Below are 26807 nucleotides of genomic sequence, written 5' to 3'. Positions count from 1 at the left end.
TTATTAAATTGTCATCATATTCCGTCACGAGGCTCTTAGTTTTCAAAAAAAAAAAAAGATTTTTTTTAGACTACTAAAAAGAGATCATTTTTTATTGGTTCATAGTGGTACTAACAAGAAAAATAATACAAAAAAAAGTCAAACTGAACAAAAACCAAAGAAGAAGAAAACAAAAAAAAAAAGCAGCCTCCCCTAAATCTCCTTATATACTCGTGGGACACGGATAGAGAGTCCACACATAAGCTGATAAGCAACCGAACCTACGGCCTCTGCCTTTTCCCCCACATCGCCTCCCCACACCAATACCCGAGATTCATCCTTCACCGCCGTCATAATATCCCCAATATCTTTTCCAACAAGTTTCGGGTACACCATCACGGCGGCCATATCCATATTCACCAATCCATGCAGCGTGCCTGTAATGGGCTCCTGTGCCTCCTGCGGGGTTACTGTGATGGGCATTCCATGATAGCAACGCAGTAATCCATCGGCGTAGCCAATGGGGAGTAATACCATAACGCCATCGTCTTGTGCGGGGGAAAGGTCATAGCCCACCCCTTCGTCCTTTCGTACTGGAAAGTGATGTAGGACTTTGGTGTAAAAGTAGCTCGCGGGACGTCCATTCCACAAATTCTTGGAATAAACACCTCTTGGGCCGTATAACATAATACCAGGACGGATATAACTTTCATTTATGCCAATTTGCTGCTCAATAGCACCAGAGTTACTCACCGACGTCTCACGCACCTCAACACCACTATCCAATAGAAGTTGTTTGGCTTTCCGAAAGTTATCGTAGTGGGTATAGGTCTCATTAACCCGCTCAGGGGAACCTGATACACTAAAATGCTGCAGAAGAATATCTACCCCACCTCGTTCAGTTAGAAGCGGCACAACATCCCTAATCTCATTAAGCTTTAACCCCAATCGGTTCATGCCAGTGTTCACCTTAAGACACAGCTTCGTTTGCTTAAATGCAGAAGATGCACAAAACATCTTTAGTTGCATTGTTGTCCCTAAAATAGGTGTGAGATGTACCCCTTGTTGTGCACTTGTCTGATAGTAATGGTGAAGTCCCTCATTTAGCACCTCCGTATCTGAAAAGACAAATATTTCACTATTTGAACTTTTCGCGATGCTGGGTTGATTATCACGAATAGCAAGTGCCTCACCAAGGGAAGCCACTCCGAGTTTCTTAATCCCACATTCATCATGAAGAAACTGTGAAACTCTCCCAATCCCATGACCGTATGCATTACCTTTTACCATAGGAATAAGTTCCGCCTTGCCAACGAGACGACGAACCCCGCTAATATTATGGGCAATATTTCCAAGACAGACCTCAAGATAGGTTGAATGTCGCATTATGTCTATAAACGCAAAACAAGCAAAGAAAAAAAAAGGAATGAAAGAAAGACAAAAAAAACAAGTATAATGATCAGCCCACCGTAAGAAATAAAAAGAGAGAAGATTTTTTTTTAAAAATAAAATCACAGAGAGAGAAAGAGAAAGAGAAAGAGAAAGGGAAAGAAAGAAAAAAAAAAACGATAACACACACACAATTCCCATTGGTGTATCTCATGTCTGTCTTTGCGATGCAGAGACCAATCGAAAAGAAGCAAACTTTACCGTTTTTTTTTTTTTTTAATAGGAAGAAAGCAATTTGTCTTGCAGATCAAAATAGTAGTCACAAATATCATTCTCTTTTCGCTTTGTTTCTTTCATACGATCATAAAATGAAAAAAAAAACACAAAGGAGGACAACTTCAGATAGTCCCGTCTTCCTCTAGAGATCACGTACATACCATTATGTCAGAAAAGCAAGCAATAAACAAGATAATAATGCAAAAGAGCCATATAAATCACAAAAAACCTTCTCCCAAAGGTCGTTGAGAAGACACGCATAGAAAGCATACCAGCACCGTAGTCCAGAATATTCAACGTTGTACGGCGCGAAAAGACACCAGCAACAGTGTCTACAAGCTGAGGAAGACCTCCCTTCGCCTGAAAACCATCATCTTTTTCGGTACCAACTAAGATGGGAATTCCAAAAATAGAGTCGCTAAAACCACCAGAGTACGTATTATCACGGTTTGAAAAGTTTGATATGTTCTTACGAAGTGTACAGTTCTCGTTAGTAAGTCTTGCCACCTCTAACTTCAAAGCATGAATTTGTGATGATGATACTTCATTTAGGGTAAGAAGTCGTTCACGCAATTTATCTCGCTGAGACGCAACAATGAGAAACGGGTCTTTCTCAGGATCATTTAATAAGGGTACCACTTTTCTTACTTCATTTTCTTCTTCATTCTTCTCCTTTTCCTTTACAGAGTCACTAGTTCCAACTTGCCATGTGGCAGTTGATGAAAGGAGTTTTTCAAAACTATAGCCATCCTTCTCTCGTGTTTCGACTCGTCCTCGTTCTCCCCGACCTGCAGAAGATGATGTGGCCAAACTAATGTCTACACCAGAATAATTGGATGCTTTGTTGATATTATTTAACTCCCCTTCAAGTGTCTGGACAGCCCTTGAAAGTTGTTCCTTTTCCTTCTTTAGTTGATCAACAAAAAGACTAAGTGATCGCAAACGATTTTGAAGTTCTTGTATATGTTCTAACTCACGTTTAAGTTCTTCTTCTTTTTGACTTAATTGAGTTCCACTGGATTTAATGAGTTCATCATACTTTTCTTTTATTACATTCAATTCATATTGCAATCGTTCACATCGCTGCATCATTTCTTTTTTTTCTTCCTCCCATATTGTTGCTGATGGATCCTCAACAGTTTGTAAGTGAAACTCATCATCATGTTCTTTAGAGGGAACAGAAACGACATCTGCATCCTCCATTTCCCTACGGTGTGCTTCAAATATAGGAACAGGACCACCACCACCACCACCACCGCTACTAATTACCGCAGCACTACTTCTGTGAATACCATTATTAGTCGTATTACTAGTCGCAAGAAGACGCTGTATTTCAGCTTCCTTTTTTACAAGATTGTTTTGAGACACCTCAAGTTCTACTGCCAGTTCTGCCAAATCACGACTGCGTTGAGCTTCCGCCTCTTCCAGTGAAGCACGTAGTTCTACGACTTGATTTCTTAAATCTTCTATCAATATATTTTTCTTAAGCATTTCATGACGAAGGGATTGGATCTCTTGTTGCATTTCATGTTTTTTTTCTTGTGATTGTGATAAAAGCACTTGATACTCCACCCTCGCATCCTGCACAGTCTGTTCTGCGTGTACTGTGGCATTCCTCTGCGCCTCTGCAATTTCCCTCCGCAGACGTTCAATCGTCACTTCCTGATTCTTAAGTCCCTGTAATTCCTCCTGAAGTAAACGAACCTCCTCACGTAAGGCATCACAACCTTCAGCCTTTTCAATTAATTGTGATACACTTTCCATCTCCCCAGATAACTTCTCCAAAAGTGGACACGGATCAGGGATGCCTTTTACCCGGTTAAACATCTCAAGATATGTTTTCTCGGCATCTTTCAAGTATACTGTCAATTGATCAATGTAACCCTGGTATTCTTTTAAAAGGGAATTAAACTCACTAAGTTTCTTTTCGTCATCAAGATGGGTAAAAGTCCTGGTCAGATTGCGTACCCTTTCACGTCCTGCTTTTAAAGTCTCGTGATTACCAAGAATACGAACGCAGGCTGTCTCATCTTGAAGAGCACTGAGTTTAACATTGCGCCATGTCGATATAAGCTCTGAAAGAGATGGTACCCACTCTTCCTTAAAACGTAGTGCCGTCATTTTATTTATGTTTACTCTGTTGTTGTTGTTGTTATGATTATTGTTGTTGCTGTTTCCTTTACTGTATGGGTGGGTGAAAAGAATTCCTTTTTTGCTCCCTCTTCCCTTTCGCTGCCAATGAGCGTTGCCCCTACAAGCCTCTTCCTCCCCCCGTCTCTCCGGCCCCACCCACCAGAATGTTCGTACTCACAAATCCAAAAGGGATTGCACAACGAACTTGTCAAAAATCATAACAGGTGATTGTCCAACAGAGAGAAGGAGAGATAAATTTAAACAACAACAACAACAAAAAAAAATTGAAAAGAGGGCGAAAAAGATTTACCTGGAAGGATTTCCAAACAAAAAAAATACATACATACTAAAGACTAAAAGAAGACAAATTCAATTATTAAAATGATTAAAGAAGAATAAATATACATATATATATATATATATATATATATATATATATATTTGATCTCATCTCTTCAACAGAACACGTGGAACAAAGGAAGTGGTTGTAGAAGGACGCAAAGTTGCAGATGTTGTAGATGTGGAAGATGCAACTGGTGTTCGTTTCGCAGCGTCTCGTAATTCTAGTTTCTTTCTTTCTCCAGACACTGTGAGACCATCCTTTGCAACTTCTACAATTACTGGATGATCCTTGTACGTCCTGTTATGAAGTGAAATCAGTTTCTCTAACACTGAAGTGGCATCTTTTTTATTAGCTGTACACTCTAAAAGAAAGTAGGGTTTTCGTGAGGTCTTCATGAATACACACTCAACAGGGGCATCAGAACGAAGAGAATGGGTAGTCTCAGATGTAGAAGCATCTTCCTTTGTGTTGTACCAAGATTGAATGCCTAATTCTTCCATATGTTCAGCCAAGAAACCGTTCATCAACTCTCCTCTACTATGTATCTGTACACAACGGATATAAAGTGTGACTCTGTCCAGTTCTTGACTCTTATTCTCATGTCGTGCAATCTTCGCAGGGGGTTCATTCTGAGAAGAGGTCTCTTCTACTGAGGCTTCACCCCCAGACATCCTTTATAATAAATTATCTGAATATGTGACAGTGTACAGTATATATATATATATATATATATAGTTATTTGTGTGTAGGCGTGTGTACTTGTTTCTGAAATGCCGTCGATTAATCAGTCTCTCAGCTTCCCATTCTCAAACCCTTATTTTTGCGGGCAATTTACGTGGGGAAAAACAGAACGAAAAAAGAAAAGAAAAAAAAGGGAATATTGCCCCTCAGAAGCAAAAGAATCAAACATAATAATGATAACGACGGCACTTCCAGTATTATTATTATTATTATTATTATTATTATTATTATTATTATTATTATTAGTAGTAGTAGTAGTAGTAGTAGTAGTAGTAGTAGTAGTAGTGGTAGTAGTGGTGGTGGTAGTAGTAATGATAATAACAGGAAAAACAACTTCAAATAGCAGTCTCTCCCACAACAAAAAAAAAGGCAAAAAACTAATACTCTTGTTTTCTCTTTTTTGCGCTGAAACTTAGATACGCAAAAGACCTTCTAGTTCTTTGTACTGCCTTCTTAACTCGGAAAACCTCCAGCCAAGATCGATATCCAGAAAACGTTGATTTTTTAACTCCTGTATTCTAGCTTCATCCTCATCCAACTGCGACAATAAGGACCAATCTCGCAGCGGATGTAAACCCTTTACCCATTTTGCCGTATCAAAGGCACCTATTTCTTCCTTTTCAAGGTATTTATCATCTACTGTAACACGTACACCACCAATTTGTTTAGCGTATAAGGTATTTAAAATTTGTGTTGATCGATAAGGCATAAGATCCCCCAGTGGTGTTGTTACAGCTCTGAATCCACCATCTGAATTTAAAATGGATCTTCTAAATACAATACTAAAACGTTGCGCTTCTACAGGTAAAACCATGTGAAAGTACACATACCGGGCAGGTCCTGACATAATATACAAACTACCATCTGGTACAACTACGTCCAACTCTTCTCCGTTTTGTACGTGTACAAAACGTAACAAAGCATTAGCACCAAGAGAAACTATAGCAAATATATCATCGTAAACAAAAAGGTTATCAATATGTGCACGTATAAAGTCACCAGGTTCGTAAAGGTTCGCCGTCTGATTATTGAGCCATCCTCGGGGCACAATATTGTCTTGTTCAATACGCTCTATTAACGAGATGAAAGATTTTGGAGGGAGTGGTGGTAACTGAAAACGACCATCACTTAGTCTAATTGAATCAGACTTTTGTATATACACATCCACATATCCTTTTCTTAAGGCCATTTTTTCCCCCACATGAAGGTATTCTGGAAATACAGTAAGTCCAAATTCTTCTCCAAAAGGTTGATACGGTTCTCCTGCTGCAAGATAACCAAGACTACCACCATTTAACAAATGTTTTGCGCCATTCAATAAACGTTTCATAAAAGTCACCTAACACTTCATAATAAAATAAAATAAATGGAAAAAGTAATAAATAAAAATAAATAAATAAATAAATAATAAATTTAACAATTCAGGGAAAACACAAACAACAACAACAACAACAACAACAACAACAACAACAACCAAAATATCTTTTTAAAATACAATTAATTAGATTGGGAAATTGCATAGTAATAAAAATTGGAAGAAGAAGAAGAACGAAAACAAAGGAAACTCGCACAATTTACACGCCTACTTCTTGAAAAAGCATTCGTTTCCTTTTAATTGCAGCTGTTTCACCCTGTATGGAAACGTTATGATGCTCTATCCAGGCCTTTACTCCTGATCTGCATTTCTTGCTTCGAATAGCCCTCTCTATGAAGTAATCTGGTTCACACGGTAAGGAAGCAATACTTGGGGGAATTATAAGTTCCACTACTGTGTATTTATGTCGGGGAATTAACTTAACACCACCACAGACATCTTCAGCTATTATATACCCCAATGTCTCATCCAGCATGACTGTACCTTTTCCAAACATACGAGCAGGATAAATACAGTGATGATCAAGAAGCATTTGATGACCATTTATCTCCACAGGACAATGCTGCTCAATGGCAATTTCTTTCTCAATTGCAATCATATGTCGCTTTAGTTTACAATGTTCCAGTACATTTTCTTTGGTTGCTTTCTCAATCACAACTAGTCCTTCAGAAGATGTACATAAAGAACACCAAAGAATTCCAGATGACTCTTCATATTGCAATCCTTGTCTTCCAAATTGTTCCGCTAATAACCTCCCCAACATCATATATAGTCTTCTAAAAATGAACAATATACGTCAGCAATAGAAAGAAAAAAAGCAAGCATAACCTAGTCCATATGGAAGGAACGGGTATAAACGAATAAGTTTTGCAAAGATAAAACATAAACCTATCTACGTTTCAGTATGAAGAAGATGGGCGAACACGTTCTAGTGCTTCAAGAAAATGACGTTTTTCAATAGGGGGTATAACCCCATTTTCACCTATCTCTCGTATAGGTATTAGTGCTGCTGCTTTACACAATTCAGTTAAATCAGATCCAGTGTATCCATGTGTTTTAGATACAACAAATTGTACAATTAATTCTTTTTCTGAAGCATCACTTATATCATGCTGTAAAAGAATAGATAATATTTTTTTTCTTCCAACTTCATTTGGAACCGGAACTTCAATTTGAAGAGGCAAGCGTCTTCGAATAGCTTCATCGATACTCGCAACTCGATTTGTTGCACCAATTACCAAAACCTTTGAAGAATCTTGAGCAATTCCATCCCAACGTGTCATAAAAATTGTTTTTGCATGATTATGTGGTGCAGCATCCATATTATTTCGAAACCCCAAAATAGAATCTATCTCATCAATAAAAATAACACATGGTGAAAGTTTACTTGCTAGTGTAAAAACAGCGGCAGCATTCTTCTCTGTAGCGCCCACCCATTTCGAAAATATAGACTCTGTTCGCACGTTAATAAAAATACAACCAAGTTCTTTCGCCAAAGCACGAGCTAAAAGGGTTTTTCCAGTTCCAGGAGGTCCATAAAGCAATACACCTTTTGGGTGTGATCGTAGTGTTTTTCCAGCAAACAGTTCAGGTCTAGTAATAGGCCATTTAAGATGTTCAATTAGAATTTTCTTTACATCTTCCAAACCGCCCACACTATCGAAATCAACATTTATATTTGATGGATCTACAATATTTTCAGCTATTCCCTCTTCTTCTGCGTTTACGTCTATATAACGATCTGCTATTTTAATTCTTTTTGTAGAGTACCCGTTGTGAAACGCAATACGACGGGCAATATATCCTGCAAGTGTGATAAGCATAACAATATAAAGTGTATTGCCAACAATTACACCAACATTACCAGATGCCCATACTTTCAAAGTACTTAATACAGACATGCTCTTTTAGGGAAAAAAAGAAATTGGAATTTCTCGCCAAAGAAAAAGAAAAATATAAATATAATAACAAAACCTGAAATGCACCACACCTTGCTTTCTTGAAATATAAAGAGCCTTTAAAAAAAATGGTAAACAAATACTCAACATATTTTCATTGTTTTTTTTTTTTAAAAGAAGAAGCACATGAGGACTAATCACACACACACATCACAAGCAATCCGGGATACGAACTTATCGTCCAGAATCACTAAACAATTAAGGAGAAAAGCAAAGTGGCAAAAACGCACTCAATCCACCTTTTAAAGGCCTCGATGAGAAACATGTAGAGTGGATTTTCCAGAAATCACGCCCTAAAATTCACTTATAATGATAAAATAAAAATACGTCATTATGTATTCGTATAATGCGGATGCAAGCTTTAAGCAACCCTTTACCCAAATTTCAATACATATATAAAAAAGGCAAGGAAAAAAAACTGAGAAGGGCGAAAAACAAATAAGGAAAAACACAATCAAGAATGGTGGGAAAAAAGACAAGCACACCACCTTTTAATTTTTCTCCTTCATATTTCCAACTACCAAAACAGTTTCACACACATTTAACAACCCCCTTACACAGATTCATTTAAGTGTTCTTGTTTTTTTTTAAGAAAAAAAACTGATTTTTTTGCTTAATATCTTTAGATAGCATCGCACCATATCTCCTTTTTAACGGATGGTAGAGAATTTTCTGTCAAATCAAGAAATCCAGTAATCCCATGAAAAAAAACTCTCCCGTGACTCTTAATTCAAAAGCTCCCCATGATTTACACAGTCCATGTACAAAAACAACCAAATGGGCATCATTTCAAGATGGTTTATTATCTATTTACAATAATAGTAATAATGTTAATCCATTTCCTCTACAAATACGGCTGCCTTTTTTTTTTTCTTACTATCGTGAAGAGAGAAAAAAAAAACGCCAGACGCAAATTCAATGGGGCGAAACATGTAGAAGCTCGAATAATTTAATGCAAAGTAAAGCAATCTTCTTTTCAGATATGTATTTCTCGCGATTGACAAGAACACGATAATTCCATTCCCAAAGGACGAGCTTTAAAACAGTTTATCTCGTATAATGTAGATCGAGAGAGCACGTTAAAATCCGGATAAATGCAACAAAACTGTGAGGCAATCACCCTATACAGTATAAAAGAAAAAAAATGCTACGGTCTTTTTTTTTTTAATCTCAAAACTCACTACCCTTTTCATTTGCTCAAAACCAAAAGAAGCAGATTTAAGAACGAAAACAAAAGCCATATAATTGCGCAAATACGAATAGAAAAATAATAAAAAAAGAATCGATGCATACAATAGAAAGTAAAGAAAAAAAAATTCAAGAAAATATTAAAGCACAGCAACAATAACAATAATAAAATCACTTGAGAAATGCTAAAACCACCCCAAAGGTAAAATAAAAGAGATCATTATTTCAATGCTTTAATGTTTTTTTCAACTCCCCTGATTCTTTTAACTGAAGACAAATATCATATCCGCCAATAAGTTCACCATCGACATAAACCTGTGGAAACGTAGGCCACTCAGAAAATTTCTTCAATCCTTCACAAACCTCATCACTTGCCCAAACATCGAAATAAATAAACTTCACTCCAATTTCATGAAAAATTTCAACAAGTTTACCGGTAAACCCACAACGAGGCCTTGATGGTGTACCTGTGATAAATGCAACGACACCTTTTCGCGTTGTTAGATATTTTAGGTAACTCTGAAGATCGGGAAATTTATCTCGACCATCGCTTCCATTTCCATATAATGATATTATATTCATTTCTACCTGATCGAGTTTACAACCAACAACTTCTGCTACCCTTTCTTGTCCTTTGTCCTTTAGAGATGTTCTGAAAAATACAATAAACGGCACGCACTCCACACCCTCAGCCTCACATAGATCGGGCAACTTTGTACCATCAACTTCAGCGAATAGAAGAGTATCTTTATATTGTGGAATATAATTCTTAAAGGCTGTATTAACATCCTTGCACGGCTCACACCAATCTGCGCTGAAATGTACTACCAGACCGAGATAATTTCCCGCCTCCTTCTTTAGATTCGCATATTCTTCAGCTGAAGAAACACGGTGAATCATAACTCTCTAAAGATAATAAATAAAACTCCGATGTACCTTTTCCTTTGAAAATTCAAAAGGAGGAAAAACAAATAAATAATATCAATTAGCTCAAGATTAAAACAAAAAACAAAAAGAAAACAAGAACCAAAAAAAACATGCAATACAATTCCCAAACAATATTTTTTGAATAGATAAAATAATAATAATAATAATAATAATAATAATAATAATAATAATAATAATAATAATAATAATAATAATAATAATAATAATAATAATAATAATAATAATAATAATATCACACTCAAGTTACTATTGTTCATGAAAGAAGATTAAAAAAAAAACAGACGAAAAAAAATGAATGGAGAACAAGGTAAAAAAAAAAGATATCTTACACTATGCTTCAAAGAATAACTTCATTGCTACCTCGCAATATAGAACGATATTCAAAACATTATTAAACACAGGTGTCGGAACTCAAGAGGAAAAAATAAAAGAATAAAAATAAAAATCATGTCAAAACCACTGCAACGGAAGCAAAAACAAACGACATGAAAGTCAAAGAAAACCAGTGAGTCCCTCACCGCGCCAACGCGACGGGAAAACCAAGCGCAACCATCAAAAACAAAGCGCTGCGGTGCAATAAAACGAAAACATCGACCAACCCAAATATTGAAAAAAGAAACAAAAACGAGCCGCCGGTCGCCCCATACCAAACTGGCGCGGCGCCTTCTCCACTACTCGTTTTTTTTTTTTTTTTCGCCAACATTTTCAAAAACCAAAATAAAAAAAAACGAAACGCAAAGCAACCACCGGTGAACGCGACAAAAACGGTGAAAAAAATATTCCCCCCTCCTCCGACTCAAACCCCTTGCCGTTCTCTTTTTTTTTGTTGCTGCTGTTGTTGTTGTTTCCACAACACAAGAGTCCGGAGGTATTTTCCTTTCTTTTTCCACCCATTGCAAATCCACAGCTTTGTTTTTGGCGCCGTGGGCTTGCTACTCCACAATATGGAAAACTAAAGTTTAAGACCGATCAGGAGCAAACGAAACTCTCTGATTTGTGGGAATCCGTGAAAACAATTCCCAATGCAGCGTAGCAAAGTTTTTCCTGCAGCTTTTCAAGAAGCGCCCCCAAGCCCTATGATAAGAATTAGCGGCCCCAAGGCCAGAAAGAGCAGCTTTTAATTCTCAACGCAAGTGCGGATGGGCAGAAATGGAAAGTTTAAAAGGTTTTCGGTTTCATAACACTTCGCAAAAATACCGTACCAGGAGATGCGGGGCCAAATGGGGTGGGTGCAGGGTTTGCTTTTGCCACAGCGTGGGGCCTGAATGCTGGAAACATGGGCCCCCACACAATGGCCAGCAAGGGGGCCGCAGCCAACAATTTCTCCAACCACCAGACCTCATAACTTTTTCAATTCCAAAAAAGAAAGTACATGATATAATCAGGTAAATCTTAATTCGTTGTTGTGGGAAAAAGGGAATGGGAAATAACCGCCAAAGGCGTGGTTTCGGATGGGATTTTCGAGCAAACCCGGCGCCAAGGCCAAGCCTTTGCAGGAGCGGGGCCAAACGCCAGGAAGAACACCCTTACACCCTTGGCGGTGAAATTTGGCTTTCGCACGCAGAATCCCCGCAACCGACCGAAACAACCCCGGCACCCGAAAAAACACGGGGCATTTTCTGATTTTAGATTTGCGAGCGCTTTGGAAGGGAAGAGGGCTTCTCGCTATGTAAACCCTCGTTTGGGGCGCCGCCTGGCAGGCAACCTCTTGGAACCCCAAGGCTCAAGGGAATTCCTGTGGTGAGAAGGTTCGGGGCACCCTCGAGACCATCGGGTAAGGGCAAAGGAGAAAAAAGGGAGGAACCTTTGCAGCAACCAGTCTCGCATTTTAAGGGGGCTCTCGCTGGGGGGGTCGCCCTTCCGAAAACGGAAGCCTTTCTTGAAGCTTGCGAAGAGCACAAGCGTGTCGTATAAGAAACTTCTCGAAGAGAAATAGACTGGACCTTACAGCGGTCGAGCAAACTGAAACACAAAGGGAATGACGGAAAGTTCAGTGTATATGAATTTGGTTCTTTTTTATTGCGTGAATAATTTGTGAATGCTTCTTGTTTCTTCTTTTCTTTTCACTTTCTTGTATTTATGCAATTAAATAAGGCTGCACACCTCCAGCTCCTCCAATGGGGGTCTCGACGCGCTCAGAACTCGAAAGAGAGTTTTGAAAAGGAAGTTATAGGATGACGGAAGAATATTTTTCCCATCTATCCGTAAGATCGCAAAATGCTTCACTGGCGATAAGCTCAACAGATTCCCCACACTATGGAACGAGACTTATCAAGAAGGCGACAAAACGATGATCGGATTCCTTACGAAAACTGTCTTGGAGGCTTCCCTGATGCAGGGCAACTACAGCAACACATTGGACGCCAGGGCCAAACAGATATTGAACGACAGACTGCAAGACTTTCTGGCGCAGCAACAAGATCGCACATTGTTCTCGCCAAAACATGAAAGCACGCAATGGTACGGAATTTCCAGAGAAAACATTCCGCCACTCACGAAGACAATGAAAGTAGTGAAGAGGTAGAGGAAACGTGCATTGACAAGGCCGCAATTGGGCCGCCAAACACCAACGGAGGTGACGGTAGACCACGAAACGTCCTCTGCAAAAGACCGCGATTATGGTCTACAATGCCTGGAAACACTCTTCTTAAACGGTAAAAAAGAACACGAAGTCCATGTTTACACAACTGTAGGCCCGTTAAAACGCCCATGGGCAACGGATTGCCCCGATGGATATGGGCGACGCTCAGCGACAGTCTGGCCAACTAAATGGCCATGGTGGAGGAATTACAGGACATGCAACACCAGCGCATGAACCCACAGAGTCCGATAACGTACACCAAAACGCAGAGCCACAGGGACAAGCCAACGATATGAGGAGACAAACACAGGAGGACGCAAGGGATGCGGAAGTCCCTTTTGCGATGAACCAAGCAGACCAGTACAGAGAAGGTGGAGAATATACGAATCACGAGTTCGACGAATCCCACCCATAAAACTAGTATCACCCCGTCGGAAAGTTAGCAGCACTAAAACCGACGTGTGGAATAGCGAATGTTCTGTGGTGTACCTTTAAAGAGAGCTCAACACCCAAATATTGACACATGGAGGAGACTTTACGACAAGGAAATACGTCCACTATCGTACAGGACGACAACGTTTTCCAGAAGTATTTACCGAGGCAGTCGGTTATACCGTGCGACGCCCTCCCACGTACGACGCGAGCTCAGGCGAAGGAAATAGATCATATTTTCCCAGGAAAAAGAGTGTGACTACCTATTATTTTCCATATTTATTCGCCACCACTGGATTGCGGGAATCTTCAGTGCGGTAGAGAGCGATAAAATGCGTCTGTTTTTAATCCACTACTCAGCACCGACTCTAATGGTGGAACGGGGCCTGGCACACGCCATCCAATCATGATGGCCACACAGTGGCATTAGAGGGAATTGTGTACGACAAGAACGACACAGCGAGGATTGCCGCAGCGGTTACGCCCCTACCCAAAAGAGGTAGAAGAAAGCAACACGAAGCCACCAAAGGATAATTTTATATCAGCCATGAAGCACATTTTGCTCGACAGAAACACGATGCTCATGTAAACGAGCGAGCTTCTAGGCGGCGGTGATAAGGACACGGAAACGGTAACTCATGTTTCCGTTTATTCTACAGTCCCAGTTGACAAACCGCAATGCAGGCAGCACACCGTTTCCGAACGCCATGCACCCACGAAACCACCGACAATGGTGAGACACGAAGAGGCACAAAAAGCACACAGGATACTCGCGGAAGAGTGCCCACACGCAGCCCTGTTCATCTTGATGATATGTTGCAGTGAGGCGCGGACGGTAGACATTGGATCCCTCCAACGCAGAGGATGTACGAGTCGAATAGACTGCGAATGCATATCAAGCATTTTTACATTTCTTTGTAAAAGAAAACTATGAATGAAAAATTTTACATCTGCGACGTATTACCGCAGAAAAGGAACGCACAACGGATGGCCCATTAAATAATAATGATGAGGCGATAAGGAATGAAAATGTGGAATCACATATCAGTACTCCTTCGAAAAACATCTGACCATCAGACACGTCAAACTAATAGACGTCATATCCCTTTGTTGAACATAACGCAAAGATATTTCAAAACAACTATGGAGACGGAATTACCTTTACATATATCGCGCTTCAATACAGAAGGCATAAACTTATTCGCAGCCGAACTTATAGCTGCTATGTCTGATTTTACAGGAATATTTTGAACGACAACGGAATTTATTAATGCAAAAAATACTTGGAATTTTATCTCTGTGGAATCTTATGAAGGTTATGAAGCTAATGAGAAAATTTCACATTTATCGTTGAGGACTACTCTTGTATTTCTTTCTGATCAAGCCAAGATCATCCTCTGAATTATAGGTGTTTTGTAACGTGTTTACGTGGTTCACTTTACAAAGATTAGTTTTTACTATTTATTAAATAATGGGCCATGAGGTATAGCAAAGGAACTCAGTTTCGCAGCCCGTACCATGAAGGGGCTATGCGGCCACGAGAGGACGCGTCTGTCCTCCAACACTCCTTTAGCCAGCGTCTCCAACATCAGTGACCGTTCCCAGGACGTTGCAGCACTCCGGAACAGGGTGCGCCAGGCAATGCGGAGCGACTAACCGCTACACGCCCTCCCGTCATTCCGGAAAGGAGCGACAAGAAGCCTGGCCACGCAAGGAATGTCGGAGGAGCACCTCATTGCACACGAAGGGGCATACCCGCATCGATACATTGCGATGGTATCTGGGTAATTTATTATCTCCAAATGAATCGGGAGACAGACAACGCACAGGACAACACCGCCCGTGCTCTCCTCGAGCGGAGTTCCCAGGAAACAAGGCCCCGAACGCAAGTGAACATGGACCCAAGTGGTAATTTCAAAACATTTATCTCTTGTTGCAAAGCAACATTTGGAAACAAGCGAAGAAACAAAAGGAGAGGAGAAGAGAGGAGTAAAACTTATAGTTGCAATGCAGATTTTTAATCTCACAGATTCTTGGAGTATTGCGCTTATATGGAAGAACAAAGAGAAATTGTTGCCCGACGCCCATGCAGAGAGTCCACAACATCACTAATAGCAGAACTTGAACGTCTACATGAAGAACTTTGTATTTTTCTCGCAGCATAGCGAAAATTAAGATATGGTAACAAAAATGAACTAGTACAACGGGTGAGTGATACTCTTAGTGAGGAAAGCATATGTAATAGATTAGTACGTGGGTAAACATTACTTTCGTTTTCGTTTCACACATTCTGGAAAATGATCTTAATACTATTCGCCAGGGAAATGATGAGCCGAATACAAATCACAGTCTGTCTGGTATTAAGAATTCTTCTACAGCTGAATACGGTGATACAACCTACGATCGCATGTTAACAGCTGCGAAGAAAGATCCCGTTTGCACCTGAAGTATTATACACCCCATGGGGAATTTTCTGCGTAAAGAAATGAAACTTCCACCAGATGTCATGAATGCGGGAAACAAAGAAGGAAAATAAGAAAGATACAGAGAAGATATACTTGATCGTATTCCTTTTTCTGCAGATGAATTATTATTAGTATGTCATAAAACGGAGACGGGTGATCTAGACGAATTACCGGTTTCATTGCCCCGTCGATTAAACTACAGAGTTTCATCCCACATGGAAACACAAACACTCACCCTCCTTGTTGGAGATTTGTACCGTGACATTTTGCTACATTCTTACAGCTGCCAAACGATAATGATCAACATATTGATCATAATGACCACCAGTAGAAACAAGAAGCGAAACAATGTCCTGCGCATCCAACACCCACTTTGTGTCAACAACAGGAGGACGAAGGTGTACGACGGACACTGGATAACCATGAAGGTTTTCGCATTATTGCACAAGCGAACTAATAATCTACCAGTGGTGGATCCTAAAGGGATTCATATACCGGTGAAGAAGTGACACCATGAAACACCACGTAAAGAACGACGCGTTGAGGAAACATTACGGCGTGAAAAGTATTTTGTTAGAGGCCGTCTCGGTAGCGTCATTGGCAAGCTCCTTTAGGACACCTGATGCGTTACTCTCTACGGCATTACATGTCCTTGGTATTTCAGAGGAAAACAACAGTACCCACGGCCATACGAGTAGTCTAAGCGATAACAATGGATACTTGACTTTGTCAACTGCAACTGTCCATTCTTCTCACTCAAGGGGAAAAAAAGTAAGAAAAGAAAAGAAGAAAAATATAATAACGATAAGGAAGAATTACGCAGTGAATTGTCCTCATGGGCCATCTTCTCTGGAGAGGAGGAATTCGATATATCTCTACTGGATGCTTTGGTGATCCCAACATGGGACACTATCAGGAGATAAGCGACGAACACTTTAGAATTCTCCCATCGCTGGAGGCCCGAGAGAAAGAGAAAGTCAATAACCCCTCGGTCCTCTGCAGGATAAACTGCAGTGGGAAACAATTACAACCACAGGCACGCGAAGATGCCGTTTTGAACAAGAGCATGCGCACAAAGCGCAAGCGAAACAGCATAAGCTGCATGAAACAGATGGTAACAATACAACAACAAACAACCCCGCGACGAGGGATAAAAAGAAGAAGAAACAGCGAAACACCATCAACAAGAATAAAAACAACAACAAGAATATTGACCAACATCAAACGGCACAACCGTGTTGGATACAACATTTCGTATGGGTTATTATTTTCAACTACGATCTTTATTGCTACCTCGACAACATGAAATGTCAGGTATAAACAGTCTAACGCTGCTTAATGAGACTGAAGCCTCCGCGACAGGAGGCGGTAGATGCGACCTTTATATTAATCACAATAAGGCTCACGCAACTATGGGGTATACGGGGTAACTCCATTAATTTACCACACACGCACAGCGGACGACTGCCTCGTTCTGTTCTTGTAAACCCCCGACGGCCCAATCCGCAAAGGGCAAAGAGAAGCACAAAATGGTGCTCGCTGCGGTGGAGTAATATAATGATAATTCCTGCCTCAAGAAAGAAGGCATAAGGGCTAAGCGCCAACTATGGGGAGCGTTTTTCCCACACCCCGAAAGCTGAAGGTCAAGCCACAGATAGCGAGAAATATCTTTAGTATTTCCCCGTTAATGATGTGTTGATGTACTGGCCTTATCGGCAAACGTTGTTTCCCAGTTTGACATGCAGTACCACTTGTGCAAACACGTTCGTCCTTTCCTCTTCTCTTCTTCTCAGTAAAACGGCAATCGGCGTTACAAGCGTGGTGCCTCGATAAAATTGGCCTAAAATAACGCCCACGGCAAAAGAAAAAAAACAGCAACAACACAACAAATGACGAAAAGCAGTCCATAACCACCTCGCCGCCCCTCAGAATTCCGCGATTTCTGCGAAACGGTATCGCGACAGTCTTTGCCCTTAGAAAGGGAGAGGGGCCGCGCGAAACAGCACCCGACAACATTGCTGTTTTACTTTTTTCTGCGCCGTTTGGAGGGCTAAGAATGGATTATTTCTTTCCACCTCCTCAAAATTCATACGCCCAGAGATTTGTCAAAAAAGAACTGCCGCATAGCAAAACCTAAATTGGATGCGCATAGCGTCGAAACGAAGGCGTTTCAACATGAGAAGATTCTGCGGGTTTGCTGCAAAGAAAGGGGTGGAGCACACTGGGAAACCGTTTCCCTTACCCAGCGAAATTGTTGCGGGTGACAAAATCCAATGCGCTCCGATGCGCATGGGCCTTCGGAAGCTTATCGTCCAGAGGGCGAGCGCCAGGCAAAATGTATTCAGGCAACGCCCCCCCAAAAAAGACAGAGAGCACGCACCCCACCAAAAGGATCAAAGAACGCGCAAGGCACGTTCCAGGGCCTGGCGTAAAAAGCGGGGGCGCGTTCCCAGCACACGGCCAGACGAAATAGAGTTTCGCGCGTGGGTTGCCAATGGCCTTCGGGATAAAACCAGGCAGCACCAATGGCAAAATATTGCTTCCTGCCCTCGGGGGTTTGCCGCAGTGGGTTTGGGGGACTCTCCAGAAAAGTGGGTTCAGGCGGGATCCGTGCAGAGCAGCAGCGCCAGTCCCTTAAAAAAAAAAAAAGCCTGGGGCCCCATTTGGGCAAGGATAAGCGCAAAAGAAAGAAGAATAATCTAAACCTTGCTTTCACGCAAAATAACTCAAATAAAATAGAAGAAATAAAGAGTAATATAATTATTTTCTGTAAGAACCAAACTTTTCCTCCCGAGATTATGGGTGCATCAAATATTTTCTCCCTTTAGCTGTTTCCCAATAAATAGCAGAACTGAAGAAATGGAAGTGGTGAGAAGCCCTTTAAAACCCGCCTCCCCATCGCAGGTTCCAGCCCTTCGCTATGTCTAATTATTTGACGTTTTCCCTTTAGATATTCAATCCGCTGGATTTCGATCTGAAGCCACGTAACCCCACGTAGCGCTAATGCCCTGCGAACGTAAAACTTCTATTATGGCGCCAACTTCCGCAACTAATGCTTCCGAATGCGCGTTCCCTTTTTGCATAATGTTCATTTGCCGTTTTGTTTTCAACGCAAATATCCAATGGCCCTCCAAATGCATTTGAAACACCATAATACCAGATGAACGGCTCTTGCCAATGCTTGGGAGATCATGCGAGGTGAGTGCTCCCACGCTCCCTGCCACCAAAACTTCTCCTGAATCCTTGAAAAATAACAACGTTCCCAATCCGTACATGGAGGCGTTTGTCACCAGCGTTGCCTTCGATGGCAACTGCTGTGGTGGGTGAACCGGCTCATTCTTTAATAATGTTTTAAGCCGGTTGTGCCAAATGACCCTTGCATTGGGTGATAAATTTGTCAGATCTTGTGGCTGTAATAAACCTCGATTTGAACATGATAAACGCTGACGCACTATTTTTAAGAAGAAATAATAAGGGAAAAGGGATTCACCCCTTACCACCCCCTGTCGCGCACATCATGGGTGAAACTGTGCTCTCCAATTCTTCAACCGTCATCTTTTCCAGTGACGGCGCCTCTTTCAACTTTCTTATTATTTTTTGTATTTGGGAGGCCCTTTGATTTCTATGGTTAAAGTGCGCCCCGATGAAATCGTATTCCTTCGTTTTAAACTTCTGCTCCTCCCCAATAGTAACTCCGCAACCTTGCATGTTATGTATGATTTGGCGTCCCCAAGATTGTACCTTTCCTTGTGGACCACTTATTCCAATATTATCAATCCAAACGTGTATTTTTAACTCTTTGGTTGCCGCTTGCTGTGGCAATGCCAATTCCGGATCGCCGGCCAAAACTCTTGCAAGAGTATTTAACATCTCAGGACTATATTTATAACCCACGAAAAGGCGAGTGAACCCAACGAATTCACCGGATTCCGTGCGGCAACGGAAACTTGCGCGTATGTTTACTGGTAAGGCTGCCTGGAAAAATGATGCCTTTAAATCAAATAATGTTGCCGTTTCATCGCAAACCACATCCAGATACTTTGAAATATGCGCGAGAGGAACATCGGCCTCATAATCATCCTTGTCATTCTTTTCTCTTGGCCACGCAATAAAACGTCTTCTTTCTCCGGAGGGTTTTTCCTCCACCACCGTAAACGGGCCCACCCATCCTTTAGTTGGATGTAATGTAGCTGTGCAAATAATGCCTGCTTCCTTCATACGCTGCGCATCAGCGTTATTAATTCGTAAATTGGATTCACGCCGTTTGGCGTATAATTCGGGTTTCTGCATAATGTGCCACACCTCATCCCAATGCCTCCTGGCCTTATGGTTGAGGCGGTCTCTTATCCATTGGGTGGAAAGCGTGCCTACGTCTATTTGTTGCAACGGTAATCGTTCTTATTCTTTTGTTGCTACCCTGGTGCGGTGCGATCGTTGTAGTATATTGTGCCCTTTAAATGGTGCACAAAAACCTTGTTTTACAGGTTCCGGTATGGTTCATGCTTCCGCTGCCCACTTTTTCAAATTTCCCACATCAATGATGTCAGTTGCTCTGACCTGTTTACTGTTGCGGCCCAATGGCCTAAGTATTGAACCGTGCTGCGTGGGAGTTCCACGGGATCTGCGTGTTTCCCTAACTGTGTTGGTAAACGTGGATCGGAATCGTGTTCGACCACTGCGGCTGCGGCGTGTGCCAGTGCTCCTCTCTTTAAGGAGCGAGCTGCCGTTCCTTAGGGGCGAAGGGTATTCTCCATGTCTTTCGTAGTTAGTGTCTTTAGCTTTTCGTCGCTTGTCATTCCTTTTACGGTTTCCTTGACGCGTTGTGCGTCCGCACCTGCGATTACCACGTGCCTCGTTGCAGCGGTATTCACCGTTTCCGGGGCCGAATATCGTTTCTTGGTTTAAAAGCCTCTCGTTGCAATCGCACCCGGCACGTAAAGCTGTAATGCCCGATGAGACCGCATCTGAAACAGTATGCCTTGCTGAGTGGTGGTGCCGACTGTTTCTTACGAAACTTCATAGCTGCTTGGATGGATGGATCCCCTCTTTTTAAGGGCTGAGCAATGGCCTCCTTGATATCATGCATCTTCACTCCTGGAAAATCCTTTGCTGTTTGAATAACCCTGAGTTGGGTGTATAACTGGCTTCCGAAGCGTACCTGTTGATTCGACATTCCTTCATTACGAATGGTGTTGGCCCATTGCACAAAATTATTCCATGCATCATTATAGGCTGGCCCAGGATTAGCTGGCATAGGAAAATTTCCCGGTATGCCGCCAGCAATTGGCTTGGTGAAGTCTGCAGTAAATAATCCATCATTCCTTCAAATGTCCTGATGCGCTCTTCTGGTCTTACATATTCGGTCCAAACCGGTTGGCTTTTTTCCCGCGTTCCCCGGAAACCCTCTTTTGGGCTTTCTTCATAACCCATCGGTGTCGTCTCCCCGGGCCATTCTTTTCGTGCCTCCTTTGTAGGTGTATGAACGGCTTGTGGGTCAATGCTGCGTGTTTCTTCTTTTCCCAGTGTTTGTGTCTCGTGCCCTAATTGGCGCAATAATTCGGCAAATCGATTTTCTCTTTGCCTTAGCCGTTCCCTTGCCGATGTAAGTTGCACTAACATTTCAGCCTTCTCCGTTTGAAACTGGGACCCTTGTGCCCGCAATTCTGTCTTTTCATTCTATTGCAGCGAGAGTCTTTGTAATGCTGCCACAAGTTGCCCTTGTGTTTCGGCCAACTGCGTCTGGGTATGTTTCAAATACGCTTGCATTTCTTCCTTTTGTGTTTTTTCGATCATGGCTGCCTGGTGAAGATGTGCTATTTGGTCTTGTAATTCCTGGACCTGATTGCTTGCGTGCTGCTGTGCCCGAAATGATTCATCCTGTAATTCTTTTAATGCATTTCGATACTCATAAGTTAAACTTGGACGTGCTGCTGCCAATGCTGTCCATTCGGCAATGAAACGTGCAAGTGCTTCTTCAAATGCTTGTAGAAAGTCTGGGTTGAGCGGCATATTAGAGCGCACCAGGGAGAGACCAAGAGACGCCCATGGCATGACGTTACGGTCGTTTACCCGAACCATTAGGGTGTCATTTTTAAGGAATATCTCACCTTCAACGTGATAAATTGTTTGCGGAGAATCTGCTGGACAATAGTCAATGAAAAAAAAGCCGTTTTACCTTTATGGTGCACAAATGCCGTTAACGCCTGCGTGCTGGTTTGCCGCTCTACTTCTGTAAACGACTAACGGGTTGTAGTTGGCATTATACTTGCTTCTAAACTTACTTTTTTCCGGAAACTTACATTTGGCAGACTGTGAAGGGGAAAAGGCAAAAACAAAAAATTGAGGAAAAGTTTAATCATTATTTCCGCAAGCTATCAGTAAAAACAAAAAGGTGGCCGAGTTATCCGCGAAAGGCGTAGTGGACGTTCCACGCCCGCGCCAAATGCTATTGTTTTCTGTCCGAAATAGGGGATCTGGCATAGGCATAGGCGGCGTTGGCCAAAATCAGGTTGGACCAATTGGCGAAGATAACTTTGCATGAACAGGGATCATCAAGAGGATTTTTCGAATTATGGCGTGTTGTCTAGTCTACTTGAAGACATTTCCAAAGATTCAGAGAAGTTGGCACCAATCTTTAAAAGCTGAGGGCATGATATTTTTATGAATTGGGCTTTTTCGGTGCTTCAGGAGGAAGGGATTTCCCCACTCTTTTAAGGTAATAAAATTGTTTTCCGAGCATAAGTCTCGATTTTTCCCACAAGAAGAGAAACATCACCTTCATAGTAGAGGAATAACTTGCACTTCGCTTATAAAGTGATTTTGAGGCTTTCCCCATTGCCAACCAACACCTCGCCCAGCCCAAAAAAAAATATATGATTTTTGGTTTATAGACAGTGTTATTTTTTCCATGGGGTCTTTCGTATCCGGTGTGGTATAGTGGCTAGAACAAGCGGCTCTCACCCGCTAGACCCGGGTTCGATCCCCGGCATCGGAATTTTCGTGACCCAAGGATGGCGTCCAGTATTTTTGTTTTCGTGCCGGTGTTAATCGCGGCAATTGTTATTGGCGTTGTAAGGTCAGCCTTTGTTTATTTATTTTTTTTTTGGAAAACCTTTTTCACGCCCAAGCCTATGCAGTACAAATCGCCTGGGTTGCTGTGATGTTGTGGGGCGAAATCGATGCCGGAGGGCCCGAGCGTGCGTGAGAATATGTGGTGCTCGCTGAATCCCCAAATTGGGTTGGCGCTGGGGTGGGGTAAGAGGGAAAATCCTAGCCCTTTCTCAAGAGGACCGCTCAATAAAACCCAGTCGAACTCGCTCAGAGAAAAGAGACTGCTCCCAAGCGGACCGTTCTTATGAGAATGTGGCTTTCCCCCTTCTTGGTGCGGTCAATTTTTCTTGCGCTGTAGCATCTCGTTTCGCCATCACCGGTTTCCATTGGCGTTCGTAAAGGGAGGGACCCCGCTCAACACCGTACTTCAAAACACGGCACTGCATCTTTTCAGTTGCTCCGCTCTTTATCCATTGCGAGTGCAATTTGCGGTGGTTGGCGCATCCCTTCAGAAACTATGCTTTTCCAAACAATTAGCCCGGTTCCTCCTGGCTGCGGTGTGGGGCTGCGCTATGCCCCAGGCCTCTCATCCAGGAATCCGTATGTCACTTTCCCGCCCGCCCCCTGCCGTTCCTTTTTCCCACCTACGCGTGTGGCCAACTTCCCCTAAGACTAGTACAAATGGGCTTTGCAATAGCGTGAATAACCTTTTTGTCTGAAGAAATGGCTGCATCGAATATTTTTCCGCTTGTAGATCCTGCGGGGTATCTAAATCACTTGGGTGTTCCGAACTTCAGGGCATTTCATTACGAATTTGATAAGGCGTTTCCATAGAGCCATGATTTTCTAATGCAGTAGGAGGTTGTTCAGTAGGAAGATTAGATCTTTTTTTGGTCCACTATTCTGGGAAATGAAGACCTTGAGGATTAAGAGTATCAGTGTAAATGATGTTGTGCTGCGCTTCGCCGGTTTTCATAAGGTTTATCGCATAAGTCAAATTTAAGCCGAGCAGTAAGGGCAGGCTGATCATTCTGTTCGTTTATACTATTTTTCGCCATGAGAGAGTCTACTAAAGAGTGGAGACCTCTTGGTTCTTTTTGATATGCACATGTGGTAATGGGATGCCGCCTTATCGCGGTAACAGGGTTAAGTGCTTGAATCTATTTCAGGGAAACCAAAAGAACCCAAGAAATTTTTGAAGGAGGTGGCTCCCTTTAACGGCCAATCTGTAATTTAAAGAGGGCGGTCTCCTAAATCGAAAAAAAAAAACAACTCAAGTTTTTTAATTTTTGATACATTTGGTCTTCGGAATGCTATCCCTTGGTGGCGTTTGGCCTTCGAGAGGCGGTGCCAAGGTCTACTACCTCACATTCTCCGGTGGAAGCCATGGGTCAGCATTCTTCTCTTCTGGGGCTTTTTGTTTCGTAAGCTACAAACGTCTTACAGCACCGGGACCAGCCGCGTCGTGCTGGGGCAGAACTCAATCCAAGAAGGTCCTGGGGCACTTTTCGACGTGCTGTCAGCAGTATCGCTTGCAACAAGTTACTGCTGAGCGAAAGCGTCAAATCCCGGGCAGCGGCGATGATTTACAAGGATGGTGAACTGCTTAGCACCACGCAAAGGGGAGCTGGCCCCTAGCCCGCAGCTACGCGGCCGAAACCATAGCAGTATATGAAGGATTGCGGAAACTACTCACGATATTACTGGCAGAAAACCCAACACCCTGCAGAGTTTCCGTATTCTCAGATTCGCTGTCTCTACTGAAAGCGCTCCAGGCTGGCCCCCTAACTGTTACGGATCCTATGCTCCGTAAACTATGGAACCTGATCCTCCAAGTGCAACGTCGCAAAGCCCGCATTCGACTGCAATTTATTTTCGGCCATTGCGGAGTAGAGAAGAACGAAAAATGCGACGCTGAGGCCAAAAAAGCTGCGGAGCATACCCAGAAGGATGATACCTGGATTCCCGATGTTATTGCCTACGCCAAACGCATACTCAAGGGGGAGGAAACACCTCGTCCTTCTCATAGATGGCAAAGCGCAGGGAACTGGAACCCCACCAAAGACAACCCAGAACTAACACGAGAAGATGAAACAGCGCTTGCAAGAATCCGCACAGGAGTCTCTCATCGATATGGGTGGTTGCTGAGAAAAATCCAACCCCATATCCCCCTGGTTGTCGATGGTGCAATCCCCAAGAGGAAAACGACTCAGCCCCACCGAAGCCGCAAGCAACGCAGAGACACCACCCCATGAGTAAAGCATCCGAGCCAGCAGCATGCACAGAGTGCGGAGCACAATACTCATGCAGGAACGCCGCAGCGCTTCACATGGTTAACAGGCATGGTTTTAAGAAGGCCGATGCGCTTTGGAAACTCAAGTTTCCCCATGCACCACCTCCGCCGGACATACCGCCTGAGCCACTGCCGCCCAGACCAACATCTCCGGTAAATACGTTACCTCGCCAATCAGCACATGCAGAGAAAAAACATCCCTTTCCATGCCATTTGTGTTGCCGAACCTTCCCCCAGAAAAACGGATCAACTCGCCACCTCAGGTGCATGCACAATGCCAAATGCCCTCCCACTGAAATAAAGCGGCCAAGAGCAGATGAACCAATACCAGAGGGATCGGCATTTCCATGTGGCAAATGTGAAATGGTAGCGCGCTCTAAAACAGGCCTCAAAGCCCACATTAGAGCACGCCATCCTGAGGACTCCAGCAAAGACGTACCCGGCACGCAGTTAACCCACAGCCAGCATCGCTGCGCTGTGAATTCTGTCTAAGGGATTTCGGTAACATATGAGCTCTATCGTGCCATAAAAAGCAAAAACACCCACCCGGAACTCCGATATTGCCGATTATGCTACAGGTAACGTTTCCCAGAAATAAGAAACGTCAGCGAGACTCGTTGCCACCGGAACGTGAGGACCACGGCAAGGTTCAGTGCCGTGTGTGTAAGAAGTTCTACGCCAACATGCCTTCACTCGCCATTCACTGCAGAAATTTTCACCATGGCGAAGGCATGCCTGCCAAAGGGGCAACCAAATCCTCCTGAAGCAAGGGCGAGAACATCAGAGACCTTGCGACCCTGATTTGCCCCACATGCAACAGACAATGCATGAGCAAATCAGGCCTCACACAACACCGCATGTCTCAACACGGGTATCAGCATATTCGCGCGCATACTAGCCAACGCAACGGCTGCGAAGAAACAGCACTGCATCTCTTGAGTTGCCCCGCCCTTCGTCCATTGCGAATGCAGCATGCTATAACAGATATCCCTCTCCAGAAGCTGTGCTTTTCTAAACAGTTAGCCCAGTTCCTTCTGGCAGTGGGGCGGAACTATGCGATACCGCAGAATTCGCGGTCCGGAACCCCTACGCCTCCTTCCTCCACCCTGTAAGGCCTCTACACCCCTCTAAGACCTCTACACCCCTGTAAGGCCAGCGACGAGCTCGATTATGGAATCCCTGAAAGGATTAGTCTCAAGAGACGCTTGTCGCGATCTCCAACAAGCAACAAAAAACAGAGGAGATCATTGAGGCCCAATCATTAACTAAAAAGCCAAAAATAACAAAATTAATAACAAAGGGAGAGTGGCCGACGGGCTCTGGGAAGGATGGTGGGAGTAGAGAATCTCTCGTAGACTGTTTTACTGTTCATAGATTGGTTATAAAACTAAAAAAAACAAAACTTGAAAATAACAAAACTCAAACAATAAAAACCCAAAATAACAAAATAAATATTACAAGAGCTTGAGGATCCCACAAAACGAAGGGATTTTTCTCTCAAGCACCGCTCTTCATAGACAGCAACCTTGGTGCTCTACGGTGAGAAGCTGATAGCCGTACCGTTGGGGTAAAACCCATAAAGACACGAGGAATAATAAAAAAAAAAAAGTCAAACTTTGCCATGGCAGAACCGATGAGTTGGGGGAATCAGTCTGG

At 42.6% G+C, this 26807-nt stretch overlaps 7 protein-coding genes across 7 annotated transcripts; all 7 read right to left on the bottom strand.

The window, feature by feature from the left end:
- Positions 1-192: 192 nt before the first annotated feature.
- On the bottom strand, positions 193-1365 carry LSM04_004239 (Alanine racemase; the record flags this gene model as incomplete). The annotated part of the gene is made up of 1 exon (XM_067336704.1): positions 193-1365. The coding sequence occupies one exon, from the start codon at positions 1363-1365 to the stop codon at positions 193-195; it is 1173 nt and encodes a 390-aa protein (XP_067190992.1).
- A 447-nt stretch (positions 1366-1812) lies between these two features.
- On the bottom strand, positions 1813-3765 carry LSM04_003105 (uncharacterized protein; the record flags this gene model as incomplete). Its single annotated transcript, XM_067336703.1, has 1 exon — positions 1813-3765. The coding sequence occupies one exon, from the start codon at positions 3763-3765 to the stop codon at positions 1813-1815; it is 1953 nt and encodes a 650-aa protein (XP_067190976.1).
- Positions 3766-4224: 459 nt separating this feature from the next.
- Positions 4225-4791, bottom strand: LSM04_007200 (uncharacterized protein; the record flags this gene model as incomplete). Its single annotated transcript, XM_067336702.1, has 1 exon — positions 4225-4791. The coding sequence occupies one exon, from the start codon at positions 4789-4791 to the stop codon at positions 4225-4227; it is 567 nt and encodes a 188-aa protein (XP_067191036.1).
- Positions 4792-5273: 482 nt separating this feature from the next.
- Positions 5274-6191, bottom strand: LSM04_007922 (Alpha-ketoglutarate-dependent dioxygenase AlkB-like; the record flags this gene model as incomplete). Its single annotated transcript, XM_067336701.1, has 1 exon — positions 5274-6191. The coding sequence occupies one exon, from the start codon at positions 6189-6191 to the stop codon at positions 5274-5276; it is 918 nt and encodes a 305-aa protein (XP_067191044.1).
- Positions 6192-6435: 244 nt separating this feature from the next.
- On the bottom strand, positions 6436-7002 carry LSM04_004756 (uncharacterized protein; the record flags this gene model as incomplete). The annotated part of the gene is made up of 1 exon (XM_067336700.1): positions 6436-7002. The coding sequence occupies one exon, from the start codon at positions 7000-7002 to the stop codon at positions 6436-6438; it is 567 nt and encodes a 188-aa protein (XP_067191001.1).
- A 133-nt stretch (positions 7003-7135) lies between these two features.
- Positions 7136-8137, bottom strand: LSM04_000516 (AAA ATPase; the record flags this gene model as incomplete). The annotated part of the gene is made up of 1 exon (XM_067336699.1): positions 7136-8137. The coding sequence occupies one exon, from the start codon at positions 8135-8137 to the stop codon at positions 7136-7138; it is 1002 nt and encodes a 333-aa protein (XP_067190939.1).
- A 1470-nt stretch (positions 8138-9607) lies between these two features.
- On the bottom strand, positions 9608-10282 carry LSM04_000076 (Thioredoxin domain; the record flags this gene model as incomplete). Its single annotated transcript, XM_067336697.1, has 1 exon — positions 9608-10282. One exon carries the CDS (start codon positions 10280-10282, stop codon positions 9608-9610), a length of 675 nt encoding a protein of 224 aa, XP_067190926.1.
- Positions 10283-26807: the final 16525 nt, after the last annotated feature.

This window comes from Trypanosoma melophagium (assembly GCF_022059095.1).
Source record: "Trypanosoma melophagium isolate St. Kilda chromosome Unknown ctg25segment0, whole genome shotgun sequence".
Classification (NCBI taxonomy): Eukaryota; Euglenozoa; class Kinetoplastea; order Trypanosomatida; family Trypanosomatidae; genus Trypanosoma; species Trypanosoma melophagium.
This window is presented reverse-complemented; position numbering and strand designations above follow the sequence as displayed.